Source organism: Oreochromis niloticus, linkage group LG17 (assembly GCF_001858045.2).
Source record: "Oreochromis niloticus isolate F11D_XX linkage group LG17, O_niloticus_UMD_NMBU, whole genome shotgun sequence".
In the NCBI taxonomy this organism is placed as follows: Eukaryota; Metazoa; Chordata; class Actinopteri; order Cichliformes; family Cichlidae; genus Oreochromis; species Oreochromis niloticus.
In genome coordinates, this window is record NC_031981.2 from 14,380,955 (window position 1) to 14,395,726 (window position 14,772).

At 38.7% G+C, this 14,772-nt stretch overlaps 2 protein-coding genes across 2 annotated transcripts in view; one reads left to right on the top strand and one right to left on the bottom strand.

Moving 5' to 3' along the window:
- The first annotated feature begins 887 nt into the window (after positions 1-887).
- guca1aa (guanylate cyclase activator 1Aa) lies at positions 888-6,384 on the top strand. The gene is made up of 4 exons (XM_003452062.4): positions 888-1,243; positions 3,113-3,262; positions 3,362-3,455; positions 5,371-6,384. The coding sequence occupies exons 1-4, from the start codon at positions 1,046-1,048 to the stop codon at positions 5,496-5,498; spliced, it is 570 nt and encodes a 189-aa protein (XP_003452110.1). The 5' UTR covers positions 888-1,045; the 3' UTR covers positions 5,499-6,384.
- An 837-nt stretch (positions 6,385-7,221) lies between these two features.
- orc5 (origin recognition complex, subunit 5) overlaps positions 7,222-14,772 on the bottom strand; it is an 11,356-nt gene continuing 3,805 nt past the window's right edge. Inside the window, exons 4-14 of the mRNA XM_003452061.5 lie at positions 14,650-14,724; positions 12,518-12,629; positions 12,100-12,230; positions 11,963-12,011; positions 9,837-9,927; positions 9,679-9,734; positions 9,396-9,508; positions 9,098-9,145; positions 8,898-9,008; positions 7,660-7,772; positions 7,222-7,486 (exon numbers count right to left, since the gene is read on the bottom strand). Coding sequence (XP_003452109.1) covers positions 7,441-7,486; positions 7,660-7,772; positions 8,898-9,008; positions 9,098-9,145; positions 9,396-9,508; positions 9,679-9,734; positions 9,837-9,927; positions 11,963-12,011; positions 12,100-12,230; positions 12,518-12,629; positions 14,650-14,724 — 945 coding nt within the window. The 3' untranslated portion in view covers positions 7,222-7,440. The remainder of the gene's footprint in view (positions 7,487-7,659; positions 7,773-8,897; positions 9,009-9,097; positions 9,146-9,395; positions 9,509-9,678; positions 9,735-9,836; positions 9,928-11,962; positions 12,012-12,099; positions 12,231-12,517; positions 12,630-14,649; positions 14,725-14,772) is intronic.

The window sequence follows — 14,772 nt, forward strand, 5'->3', positions numbered from 1 at the left end:
TCATGGCAATCCTGACAAATGAACCATGCTTGTTCAGTCTTTTTGTAATTATACTGTCATGAACTTAAACATTTAACATGCTAACCGACGCCTGCAGAGTCAGAGATGTAGTTCTTGCATTTTTTGCAGTTTCTCTGAGCTTTGCACGATTTGATCATGGGTTAAATTTGGTAAAATTGGTAACTGTCTTGAATGTTGTTAAATAATCTTTCTCGCTGTAGAATGATGGATTTGAAATTGTCTGGAAGTGGTCTTACAACAACAGACTACTTTTTGTAGTCTGGACTTTGTTAACGCATACCTGAACGCTCCTAATTTACAAACTGCCTAAACTTCTTTTACGAGTGTGGAAAAACCACACTAATAATCACCCACAATAGAATGCTGATTGATGTTTTTAGCAAAAGTTGCAGGTACCAGAAATTTTATTTGCCATTGTTTTGAATTTGTGGGTTTAATGAGACCGGCCCCTGGTCATTTTAAATATTTAAATTCATCAACATTAACTTATATCATAGGTCTAAATAGAACGTACACAGAAGAACTATGTTCACTAATGCTAGGAGAATGTTTTGAAGTGTGCTTAGTCTTCACCCAAAGCATTAAATCTGCATCACTCATACCCAAGTCCACATGCTGAGGCAGATGTATCCCATCATTTAGAGGCAGGCACTGCACGTGAGGGATGAAAGCTGCATTTGTGTCTGTCAGCACATCTCAGGGTAATTGTGGAACAGCCAGGCTGCCCTTCAAGCTGGATGATTAAGATGATCATCTGCATGTTTCTCAGGATTACAGCCAGTGATTAGACACAAGGAGAGCACCAAGGGGCGTGGATCACCTCAACACCCCCCTCTACACAGACACACTTGAGCTACAAAAGGGGCCATCCAGCCACTGCTCTCACTCTAAAAGTCCCAGTGTTGTGTGACTGTGAAGAGGGACGGTCTTCGCCTACTTCACAGTAGACCACTTGGGCTGTGAGGTCTGAGTCCAGCTTGTAACAGAGTCCAGCTACCTTATCTGAGTTTTGGAAAAATAAAAAATGGGCAATTCAAACGGCTGCACCGTGGACGACCTGCAGGCTGTGGAGATGCACCTGTGGTACAAGAAGTTCATGACTGAGTGCCCCTCAGGGCAGCTCACCCTGCACGAGTTCAAGCAGTTCTTCGGGCTGAGAGGTTTGGACCCAGAGGCCAACGCCTACATCGAGCAGATGTTTCGCACGTTTGACATGAACAAGGTGAGATGAGTCTGGTTTTCACCACACATTTAAACACAATCAAAGATGACAGGATGCCTAAAGAATAAAATAATGATATAACTATTAGAAGCTAACATAGAAGAATACATCTATGATTATCTGAAAATGAAACATGAGCAAATAATTTTCTGTAGTTCTCAACATGTGTGTCTAAACAGTGTGGATCTCCATGAGGGATTTATTATGTGTTATGTGTACATGTTAAATAAAAATGTAAGCTTATGTTACCTGCATATTTCCTTTGAACACAAATTATTACTGTTTCTCTTTTATCTTGTTATTATTTGTGACAAAAACACTTTTAATTAAAATTAGACACAATTAAAAAAAAGTTAATTTTTAGGCTGTTTTTTTGTTGATTTACATATTTGTAATTGACACATTTTTTGTTTTTAAGTTGTGATGAATTATTATTCTTGTGATTAACTACAGGAGTCATAACATAGTGTATTCACAATAATGAAAAAGACAGAAAAAGCACAGGATAGTCTCTCTGAAGAAGCTGGATCAAAATATTAATAGTAATTCATCTATTTTTTATTTTTAATGTTAAAAAGGTCAAATAAGACTGAATGCTTTAAATATTTTATTAAAAAATAGCTGCTTACCACGTTTATCTGACAGTTGACTACTCAAAAAGTTATTTCTTTCATAATATGAGAAATTGTAGGAAAATGATCTGTTTTTTACAGATAAGTGTGTGGGATTCCTCATATGTGCGGGTTGAAAATATTACTTTGATATTTCATGACAGTTACTTTCTGTTAATTGAGATGGTCTGTTCCTTGCTTCTGAAGTCTTTAATGTTACATTTAAAATAAACAAATGAGAGAAAAAACTTCTTAAAACATGTCTAGATTAAAAATACTTGTATCATTCAAGGACACGAGTTCTCTAAAATTAACCTCCCTTACAACAAGCTTGAATATATGAATAAACTGCACATCAGACAGGCTGGTCCAGAGGCTCAATTTAATGTAAGAGTAAGCACATCTTGGTGCTATAAAGACACAAATATAGTCCAAACATCTGCAGAGAGACTGAAAATTTCATACAGAAAGACACAGCTTACTAAAAAGGTGCAACATGCACAAATCGATGCAAGCAAAGATAAAACTACCTATGAGACATTCAAAGAAAACGCCAATACATGCAAAACAACCACAAAGACGCCATTTAACGTCAGAGACACGCAAAAAACAGAAGCAAAATCAACAAAAACAGAAACAAAATAGATGATGTTAAATCTGGCTGTGTGGTTTCAGTGTAGGGTTTGTAAGTGCAGGGCCTTTTACAGGTCTGTGCCAGGAGTGCATAATCTAGCTTTCATTCCCAGTTTGAATGTGAGACACCAACATATCTAGGAAATTCCTGCGTGTTTGGAACACCCACGTGGAAAAAAAAAACAGTTTAACAGAAAGACTTTAAATACTAAAATATATTAGACTTGCACATGCATGTTCTAAGTAAAGGGAGCGTGTGTCCCTTGTATCCCCTTTGATCCCCAGTTTAATTGAGATCATCTCTGAGGTAACGGCGGGGTCATGGCAGGACGTCTGTCTGAGGAGCTGCATGCTATATTTAGCCCCCCCACCCTGCTCATCTTACAAAAAAGGCCACAGTAATCTCTGAATGATTTAGACAGTGAGATTATCTGTGAAAGCATGCTTTGATGCTGAGATTGTTTAGACGCAGACAGGAGATAATCCTCCGTCCTGGCGTGCTTCACTTCCCCTTGGATTGTTTTTGGAGCTGGGGATCTATTTCTGCTGAGGGACGATGCATTTGTTTAGTGATTATAATGAATATAAAACGTGGATGGTCGTGGTTGACACTTTGATTCTGCAGGACGGCTACATAGACTTCATGGAGTACGTGGCCGCTCTGAGTCTGGTGATGCGGGGAAAGATGGAGCACAAGCTGCGCTGGTATTTCAAACTCTATGATGTGGATGGGAACGGCTGCATTGACCGCCACGAGCTTCTGAACATCATCAAGGTACAGTCATCCCATCGTGCACCAGCCACACTGCATGTCTGAATATTTGTCTTAGCCTGTAATCTGGCAAACATACTGATTTTCCTCATCTTCTCCCAGGCCATCCGTGCAATCAATGGAAATGAAAATCAGGAAACATCTGCGGAGGAGTTCACTAACCGAGTGTTTGACAGGATTGATATAAATGGAGATGGTGAGTGTGCGCTGGCACAATATGCAGAAAAAGGTTTAGGACAAAATTGATCGTGGGTGGACAGAGATTAGACATTCACTCTGAAAACAAAAGATAAGAGACTAAATCTGATGATTATATGAAAAATACAACTGCTGTCCACATAAAACCTGAAAGGGCAAAATATTTTTACTGGTTTAAAGTAGCTTTTTAATATCTATCCCTACACATTTATAATGAATACAAACAGGAAGTATAATGTTGCCGAGTTAGATGTATACGAAGTACTGAAACAGTAGACGTACTGTACTACTTGTAAAAATTATAGTAGTTCTTATCACATAGAGTATACTTAGGAATATAAATGATATCTACTTAACATCACTTACTGAAATGAACCATAGCCAAAGGCCACTGCAACATGTGTTTTAACCTATATTTGTTTGCAATTTGAAGAAGTACTAACAGTTCAGTTTTACTCTGTTATTGTTATTATTATTATTATTATATTATTACTACTACAGGTGAAACTACTGTCATACTTAAAGGTACTTTTATAGCAAATCTGAGCTAAAAGGCCACCATTAGAAATAAAAATGTGCTCTTAAAGGTACAGTCGGTCATTTTTTGAGGTTATTTAATAGGAAATCTCAATGTTTGAAACAGTCCACCTTTGGGTGAAGACAACTTGTCGCTTTTAGCTTTCTCTCTTCATGCCAGCTTTCCTCTGATTCTCTGCCCTCCACAAACTTGCGCTCAGACCATATTAGGAATATCTACGGTGGCCCTGACAAGTCAAACGCACTGCAGCTTAACACGAAAACACGAGCAGATAGAAAAATCCTGCAAAAGCAGACAAAAAACCCCCAAAACAATAAAATAAAAGCTAATAAAACACAATGCAAGTGATGTGATGAATAGCTACAGTAAACAACTTGTAGCAAACATATATCTACAGTATTATATGAATCATGTGATTAAAAACACAATTACCTGCATCTCATTTTCCTTCACAACACAGATGGATTCTGTGCTTTCTTTAATCGTCTCATTGCAATCGCATGCTTTGGTTTCTGCTGTCACTTCTGCAACTGTTGTTGCAATTTCAGTGTGTTTGACCTCTCAGGGCCACCGTAAATATCTGCTCCCTTTGACAACAGAGTAGAAAAAATTGCCTTAAACTGTGCATTTAGAGTGGTCTGAAGTCTGAACTTAGTGGTACATACTCTAACCCCATATTTAATATGAGCATCCACCAATAGATAGGTCCACTTTAACTGTTGGGTTTTATATATTTAAAGACCCATTTAGGAACAAGGTTGCAAACTACCTTAAGTTATAAATACTGTGACAAGTGGTTCTACTTCATGCTGTAAGCTTGCCTCTGCATGATCAATAGCTATTTAGAAAAATTTTGCAAGTTTAGAAGTTAAATGAGGATTTATAAATGCAAAACAGGTTATAGAATACGAGTGAAATGAGTCCAGAAACCTTCGTAAGCTTACATGTCTGTCTAGCTGGGTGTGGGTGTTTTAGTGTATGAATGTGTTCTCCATAACTGTGAGATTAAAGGGATGCAAACAAACAAAATAATGACATAAATAAAATGAAAATATTCACCAAATCAAAATTAAAACTTGGGAAGTGTTTAAACGTGTTTTTGGAATCTCAGACGTTTCTAAAAACATGTTTATCGCCTTTGTAGTTACAAGCTACCAATGATAATAATTTAAAAGGAAATAGCTGGAGGAAAGTCAGTGACATTTACTGACATTTTCCATTGTTTACTTAATATTACGGCACCAGTAATATTAAAATATCATATCAATATATCAAACTGTCTGTTATGAACGTGACTTTGTTGCAGGGAGAAATGACAAATTAGCTGAAAACCCACTCAAATCTGACCAAAAGCAACATGTGTCTCTTCCAACAGGGGAGCTTTCCCTGGAGGAGTTTGTGGCGGGTGCTCGCAGCGATGAAGACTTCATGGAGGTGATGATGAAGAGTCTGGATCTCGCCCACATCGTGGCCATGATCCACAACCGGAGGCGAAGCGTTTAGGATCCGTCCCTTCTGATTACCTCATCCTCATTCACGATTTGACCTGAGTGTCTCAGTCAGTCGGGTCATTTTATAGACTGAGATTTCTATTAAGATTGAATCCACTTTAATATGATTCCAGTGTGTCTTGGAGACTGACACATATCTTATGTTTGATCTCTAAAGGAGTGACACATACGCACTTTAAATGGGATGACTCAGTCAGCCTTTGCAGACTGCTCATTGTCCTTGTTTAATGATGGCGATCGCTCCCAAGGCCACCTCGGCATGAGGGATGATCTCTCAGACGGTCCACTTACCCTCAGACACCCTGAGGCATAAAGGAGGGAGATAGTGGAGTAGCAGAGTGGCAATTACATACACTCGACTAGGCTTTCCAAATCTTTTTTTTTTTTTTTTTTTTTTTAATATTTCTGAGTTCCTCTGCACCAAATTACTCAAATCTCTATTTACCCGCTCTTGCCTGGGGGGTTTACAGGAGGGAGCTATGACACTGCAGTGTGCTCAACATCCATGCTAATTTGATTAAGTCGGTGGCTGTAAAACAGGAGCAGGCGGGAGATGTGGCAGTGAAAAAACAGTTATCAAATGTTTACCTTTTATATACATTTGTTACTTTATTTATTTTTTAATCTTTTGAAAACAAAAGTTTAAGTTGGAGCGAAACGCAGGCTTGTGGTTTTGCAGCTTTTCTCTGTGTGTGTGGGAGTTTCTTTGGCTGAATGGTTTGCTTTTTTTATTCAGCATTAATGCAGATTAGTTTTGTTATGTTTGTTGGCTACGCTCATCTTGTGCCTTCTGTTGGAAGACTACAGAATGTGTTTGAGTTCAGCTTTTGCTTATTTGTACACTAAAAATAAACAATAAAAAAAAAAAACCACACACACTTTGTCTACTTTTCATGTTTTGAAGATTTACCAGGAGCAAATTATCCCAGATTGAAATAATCTTACTAATTTTACAGGTAGAAATTGCAGTTACAGTCAAACTGGGTGTCGGACCTAGTTTTACACCAACAACCACGTTCAAAGCCACTTATTTCTTCCCCAGTTCGAGCTTCAGCAGGTCATCTGGCTGATTAGATATTAGCGTTAACAAGCAGATGAACAGGTGAACCTAATAAAGTTGCCGAGTGCAGATATTAATAAATTATGTGATATTTTTACAGATTAAAGCAGTTTGTGGGTGAGTATGATAATATCAGCCTGGAGACATAGTACTGTATATCTGCTTCTGTTTTTAATCTTCTCACTGATCTATTTAGAGAGTCCTCCAACTACTTCGAAGACTCACATATTTTTAGTATTTTTCTGATCTTTGCTCTTTCAAGCTCAAATTACTGTGAATCCTGGAGCTGAATTTAGGGGATGTTTTTAGCCATCATCTCCCATAAACACTTATGAATTGTATTAACAATATGCCCTGACCTTAGTACGCTCATGCAACAGATTAAAAACACATTACTGACATAAAATCCCGCCTTTGAGCAAGGACGATGACTCACCTGCATTGTGCCAGGATCACTTTGCATCAGTGCTTCTACAGCTGCACACCAGTTTTGTTTTTCCTTTTCCTTATTTAAAGCTTAACAAACACAGTATGCACTAATTTCTTTGCTATACTAAAGCCTAAACTAGATGTTTGCAATATGCTAAAAAGAAAATAAATCTCGAGTATATCTGTTATGAATACACTGAAAATGCAACCACAAAACTAAACCAAATAAAGTTTCAAGTTACAAAGATTTATTTTCTACAAATACAAACATTTAAACGAGGAGCTCATTCATCAACCACAAGGGGGCAGCGAAATAATTGGATTAATTTCCTCCTCGAGCTTCTTGTGTTTCCAAATGCTTGTCCTTAGGTGTGTTCTTGCAGAAACAAATGTGCCTTTGTCTGACTGTCACTGCGTGTCATCTCTCTGTTAATGCACCGCAGGCTCACAGGAAGTCATACAAATACTTGACAATATCGAAGTTCACCGTCCTGGAAGATAAATCACACAAAGCAGATTTTCAGTGAAAAAAAAAAAAAAAGGAAAACTGTAAAAGGTCAGTTCACTTGAATAATTCAGTCAGTCTCATTCATGTGCATTAAAAGGACGAGCGTGCGCGCGCACACACACACACACACACACACACACACACACACACACAGACCTGGCTATGGCGCAGATGAAGTCCAGAGAAACGGCACATTTGTACTTCGGGGCGTCGAGCTGGTCGTCATGACTGACCTGAGCCAGCAGCTGCAGGGTCACCAGTGAGGAAATCTAAACGGGGACAGGGGAAAACCAAAATGAGTCTCTGCTCCACTTTTTAAAACGCAGCTTCTCCACTTTGAAGCAGAGCCATTAAATGATGGTAGCCAGTCACACAGATATGGGGCGAGCCTAATTGCCTAAAACCATTTCATGCTTGGGTCCATAGATAGGTCTGTTTAGCTGTCTTTGACCATATGGCTAGGAAACCGTTTATTTAAAAAAAAAAAAAAAAAAAAAAATCAGGCTGATTTATCATGAAACACTGCACTGTTACGCACAGAAAACAAAAAAAATCCTTTACCATCCTTTTGTTATAACAGTGTACATTCCCGTTCAGTGGTTTATCAGGCAAATTGGAAGAAAGTGTGAAATTATTTTCTATATTGGGTCATACCCTAAGGCCAACTTCAGGATTTCGCAGGAAAAAAAAAAACTACAGTTCAGGACTAAATGAGGGGAAGCAGACTATTGCAGAGCTCTGACATAACAATGTGGTGGTGTTTAAACAAGTCAAGGAGAGAAATATTATCAGATCTCTTAGGAAATGAATTATTTTTGGATAAGTTATCTTAGTGCACACACAGTTCAGTGGAAATGAAAACACAAACTCTTTAACTCAAATTATTTGTGCCATACCACATTATAGAATCATTTAAACACAACAACAGATGAACAACAACACATGACATATTAGCGCCATTATTTGTTTAACAAAAATTAAGCCAGGAATAGGAATTAAGAGGGTGACTAGCAGCCAGCTGCTAATTAAATGTGCTCAGTAAATGTGGGCACCTCCATAAAAGCAGAAGTTTTGGCAGCCTTCAGGTCTCAAGCATTCAGATGTGTCAGCACAGTGCCAAGGAGGAAAAATGTCAACTATGTCCTGCTTGCGTACCTACTGACATTGTTGTCAAATGTCATCTTTATGGGGAAAGAGCTAAAAAAGCAACAGTGGCTGCCCATCAATCTGGGAAGGGTTTTAAGACCATTCCCAAAAAGTCCAAAGTCCATCATTAAGAAATATTATCCACAATTGTTAAAGATTCAAGACAGCTGCCAATCCTCTCAGGGGTCTGAATTTTTAGTGAAAGTTGGCACAAACAGCGACTCTCGACTGCTTTAAACCAGACTGACCTGTGAGAAGATGCTCGCTGTCGGGGCGACTCTGCTGTCCACCACACTGTAAAAAATGGCGAGCAAGCGGTCCAGAGGGAAGGGCTTTGGACCCAGAAGGTGATTACTTGTCTAGAAGAGAGACAGATCGATATAAACATTGTATTAAATGTTTCCAAATGAAATCAACAAAGACGTAAGAGTTATGTCAGAATAATCACCTTTTCATTTTTCTTCAGGAAGTTTGTTTTTCTTATTTTACCATGGTGCTGTTGAGCAGAAACAGAAGATGTGATTAATTTGATTCATTCACAAAATCATGACTTAGGCGAGAAGGTTAAGAAAACAAAAAATTCCCCCCAAAAAAGCTTAATAAAAGTATTTTTCTCCCAAAGATGAGCATTTTTGTACTTGTTCTGACCTCATTATGAGAAATTTTGGCATTACAGTTTAAATATGACTGAACATAAAAAAAGTATTATTATTATTATTATCATTATCATTATTATATTCCTTTACCTTTAAAAAGAAGCGTTTATCTGTGCGTGCAGGGTTGTAGGAAGCCAGATAGGCAGCAATCAACAGGAACTTGGAGTAATAAGGCAATTCAACATGAGTGTGAGCTGATAAACCTTTCAGAAGACAAAATAAATGCAATAAGTCCACGTCGTCATATTCTTTCCTGCACTAAAATTCTGTTTTCTTGCATAGAAGAAAAGAATTTGAGCGTAAGTGACCAGTGTTTCACAGTTTGACATCTGCTCTGTAATCGACATCAGTAGAGCTCAGTGTATGCAAATACCTCGCAAGGCTCCGGCCTCCTCCTCCTCCATTTGCTGCATTTGCTCCCACTGCAGACTGAGCAGAGGACAGAGAATACACATGGATGATAAGGCTAAAAAAAACCCCATTAATAGTCTGAAAAACAGCGCATAGCAAAATAATGCAAAAAGTTCAGACCTGGACACCTCTCGAAGGTAAACCGTCTGCATGGCTTTTTTCAAATGTGGCTCAATGTGTTTCCACAGCTTGTGGGTGTCAGTCTCTTTCACTAAACACACAGCATAATTACAAACACCATCAGAAAGTGACGGAAAAACAGCAGGAAAACCTCAAAAACAGTTGTAGAAACAAAGCAATTAAAGCAGCACAGATCAATATTTTAACCAGCTGAGAATGAACACTCGGCTCAGCTATTTCACAGATTTCCTGCGAGCTTTTTGGGTATTTTTTTATGTGCTGACAGCCTCCAAACTCTACTCTCATAACACTCATTTCCAATCACAGCGGGCAACCAGAGAGAAGCAGAAGCATCAAACGGACAAACATCCACATTACTGTTTTCACAATAGACCAAAACAGAGACAAGATAGGATTTCTAAACTTCAAATTCATTTTAGTGTCTGGAACATGAGGAACCTCTGAAGCTACAGTATATCAGAAATTTGGAGCTACCCCACGGGGTTTAAAAGCAGGGACTGTGATTTACCCGCGTGGGCTTCTTGTTTTTGTTTTCGAAGCTTGTTGAAGACAACATGAAGTAGCTTGAAAATTACCATCATTGAATCAAAGAAAATAAACACAAAGACAGTTATGGCACAAAGGGGAGCCGTCACAACATCGCTCATAACATACACTCAGGAAATATACACTCAGTGGCCTCTTTACTGGGTACAACTGTACAAGTGAAGGCAGCCCAGAGCAATACAACAGTTTTGCTCTATTATTTTTATTTTTAAGGCATCATTGTTTGGTCTGAGGGTTTACATCATCCGAATAGATGTTTTGGTTGGTTAGAGGCGGACATCCAAAGTCATAGTTTCACATTATATTGGGAAGTAATTTGTATTTTTTTTAACCATTTTATTTCCAGAGATAAAGACACATTAGAGTTAAAATAGGACAGTAAACTATTTTTGACTATAAAGAATCAGTGGTTACCAGGTGATCACATTGAACTTTTCAAATCCGGCGACCAATCGGAAATAGTTGCAGTGACCAAATGGATGACCAGAAGATGAGCATGCAGCAATGTCAGGCTCTGGTTGACCACTTTTAGATTGCAAGGTGATCTGGACTGGCTGTAATCACTCTCAGACATATTGGAAAAGGGTTGTAAAAAACTGCCTTCTAATTTAATATGTAGACAGCTTGCCAACACATTGCAATTTGACTCTATCTATCACGATGAGCGCAACTTGCCTGTGATGCTTCTCTTAGAAATAGGAGGCTAATCTCAATAGAAAACAACATAGGTGCCAACTGATTGTATTCAGCTTATATTCCTATATTAAAGCAAGATTGCCCAGCACCTTTGTCATTCTGCAGTTAAATCACCATCCTGCAGCAGCTGTATGAGGTTTTGGCTGGACTCTGAGTGTAACTAGTTTGAATTTCTGTACAATGAGAGTTTCTCTCTCCACAGACGGAAAAAGCTTTGCAACAGATTTGAGATCTGGGCCAATTTATCACAGTTAATCGCAGATTAAATGCAATTTCCAGCTTGACCTCATTCAGTCTCAAACTGATAGCAGTCTGACTCGGTCTTATTGCTGTTTTATCTCCATCTTGAGGCCCCAAAGTCTCTCTCAAGATGGCATCTGACTGCAAGTTGTCACAAAAGCAATGATTAGTAGCATTAGGTCTGTTTCTGGCCACTGTAAATGTCAGATTTAGAGCACGCAAGTTTTTTTTAGCAGGTTTTTCATGCAAAACAGCTCTGAACAACATAATGATGAAGACCTCAGCGCTGCTACATGTAACTGAATTGACAAATTTCTTTGAAATTGGCCAAGAACTGAACATTATGAGCCTTGAAAATAAGATTTTCTGCTATCAGTTAGGTACTATATAAGTTAAATCAACACTGACCTAAAAATCAATAACTTTTATGTAGAAATCTGGCTTCACAGCTGCCAAGTTTACACAAACACATCTACAACTAAAAGCTAATGATCCTCGGTGTCTGCTGGATGTGTAAGTATTCTGCCAACATCTGCAATTGCAGTTTCCATGACAACTTTATACAGGTAGTGTGTGTTTTAGTGTGTTTTTTCAGATGAATGAAAAGACCTCCTCACAATTACCTTTCCCTTCTGCCAAAGGCTCACAGAACTTTGAAAAGTTCAGGGCAGCCTAGTAGAAAAGAACAAAAGAAAATGAGAAAACAGATGGAAGAATTAAAAATAATCAATGCAATGACTTGTTAACGTGTGTTTCTGACCAGGTGTCGCAGCTCTCTGAGGTCTCGACAGACAGAGTAGAAGACTCCCAGCAGGATGTTGATGTACGCAGAGTAAAACCCAGCTGAATATGAAGGATGCACGTTCTGGGACAAAATCTGTTGCAGCTCACCTACAAACGGTTTAAGGAACAAGAAATAAAGCTTCTCCAAAAACTAGCCAAGTCTCACAATATAAAGTAAAATGATTCATTCACACTCCAAGTGCTGAATTTATACAGTGGTTCTTAATAACGCAACATTTTTCCCCAGAGTCGCTGCCTGGAGTGTGAGAACAGTATCACAGGTACAAATGTCACATCTCACGCTGCATATGCTGACCGTGCGTCATCAATATGCAGCGTGTTGTGAGTTACTCGTGACACTGGCTGGCGTAGCATGTGTGAGAAGGATTATATACTTTTACTGTAGTCAGGGAAATGCAGCAGAAGCGGCTCAAAGCAGCCTGTGTTTGGTCTGAACTTGTCCCAGGCGATTTCACTGAGCAAGATGACGGTAACGTTGTCCTCAACCTGAAGAACAGATATATGTAGTTAGGATGAGGGAGCTCAGAGAGATGAAGACTCTGAGAACTTCACATTTACAGAGGTCTTTCCTCCGTTAATTCATGTGTTTTATATATTTATATATTTAGCTTTGTTTGCTTGATTAAGTTCTTACTGGACATGTCGACTAAACAAAACAAATGAAAGCATTTCTGATTAAGCAGAAACACCAAACACTCCCAGGGTTCAGCTTTTCAAATGTGAACATTTTGTAGGTTTATATCTTACGTGTGATGTGAAATTGAATATAGTTCTGTTTTTTCCTTAAAGAGAACAATATTTTATAAGCATATAATAAAGGATTTTCTTAATTTGAGTCTCTAAATATATGGGAAAAAATTAAAAGAAATAACTTTAAAGCTAAAACAGCCACAATATAGGAAGAAGTACTGCACCTACGAATGGCATACACAACAGTTCAGATGCTTTACTTTGAAAACATCAATCCATTTTCTGCTGTTTATCCAGTTGTGGGTCTTAGGAGCAACAGTCTAAGCAGAGATACCAGACCTCCCTCTACCTAGCTACGACCTCCAGCTCTTCTAAAGGTACATCTGAACTTTCTGAAAGTCCGCCAGGGATGTCCTGAGTATACGCGAGGGTTTTCTCCAGTATGCCATGTCATAAACACCTCACCTCGGAGACGTCCTAGGCAGATGCCTCCTCCTATATCATAATTAAATCATCAGTATATAAGGAATCCCATCTCCATCAGGGTGCGACAGAGGTAGGATTACAGAGGATATGTTAGAAAGACACCACAGTGGTAGCGTGGTTAGGGCTGTCCCTTCAAGCATCTTCAAACCTCCCTATGACTGCGTGGGTTTCCTCATTGTATGCAACATTTCTCCTGCAGTTCATTTTATTTGTTTACTTAGATTCCCTTTAAGGCCTAAGATTTATTATTAAAGTCAATTTGTAAGCATGCAGGTGCATATCATACGTACAAACACCACCTGCAGTTAAGCATACTTAATTTAAACACACACAGTGCCTTTAATATTGTAGAGGCCTATAACCAAGCGATGACAACATAATTTGCTATTAATGCTAAAAGTCTGCTGCATCATTGAAAAGTGCATATATAATGTTCAGAGATAAAAGGGATCTGTGAACATCAATAAAATATGTCCACTGTAACCACCACTGTTACCTAATGCAAGAAATAGCCTTAATCACTATAACTACTATGTGTTTAGACACAAGACCATTAATCTAGAGTTGAAGCACTTCTTGAATGTTTATCTGGGTTTGGCATGGTAATGGTTTTTGGTCTGGGTACTTCAGCTTCCTTCTCTTTTTCTTTTACCCTGTGATGGGCTGCTAACCTTCCCAAGTTATAACCTGCCTCTTTTGAAAAATGGGATGGGCTCCAGCCACTCTGTGACCCTGAACTGGTTAAGCAGTTCAGATAAAGGATGCATGGATGATAGACAGAAACTGGAAAACTGCACCAGTCACCTTCTTTTTTTTAGTGTAGGAAACATAGGAAAAGTTAAGCCAGTTTATTTTCTGCATGTCAGCAACACACACACATTTTATGTCCTTCCTGTTAATGTTTTATTAAATTTTTTCCCAAAGTTTAGAGATGAAACAACTCCTCATCATCCTCCCGTCCTCCACGTAAGTGTAAATCTGCATCCTAATTATCACTTCAAAATCCCGTGTGGCAGCACTGAAGCGGCAAGCCATTAAAAAGACAGGTTCCTCTTAACGCTCACAATCCGCCGTTAAGCACTTAGCTTTCATTGGGATGAAACACAAATAATCACATAAGTCTTTTTACTTTTGGTGTTTTTAATTAAAATGTTGTGAGTGGTTGCCATCCTTCCTTCCTTAATAGCATTAAAAAGCACCACACACTCAGCTCAAGGTCATCCATTACAAATGAGGCTCCTCCAGTCCCCTCTTCATCATCCGCACAGAGCAACAACAATAAAGCAACTCACTTTATAGATAACACAAAGAGCATGCAGCACTTTCTCACCAGCTCCTGAAGACGCAGGAGAGCAGAGAGGAGACTGGCATCAGTATCTCTCAGAAGCTCGGCTTTCTCCATTACCTACAAAATACACAGTTGATGTTAATTTGATCTCATTTTATAGCATTT

Coding starts and splice junctions, on each gene's coding strand:
- guca1aa (XM_003452062.4), top strand. CDS start 1,046: ATGGGCAATTCAAACGGCTGCACCGTGGACGACCTGCAGGCTGTGGAG. Junction 1,244..3,112: donor GCACGTTTGACATGAACAAG/GTGAGATGAGTC, acceptor TTGATTCTGCAG/GACGGCTACATAGACTTCAT. Junction 3,263..3,361: donor AGCTTCTGAACATCATCAAG/GTACAGTCATCC, acceptor ATCTTCTCCCAG/GCCATCCGTGCAATCAATGG.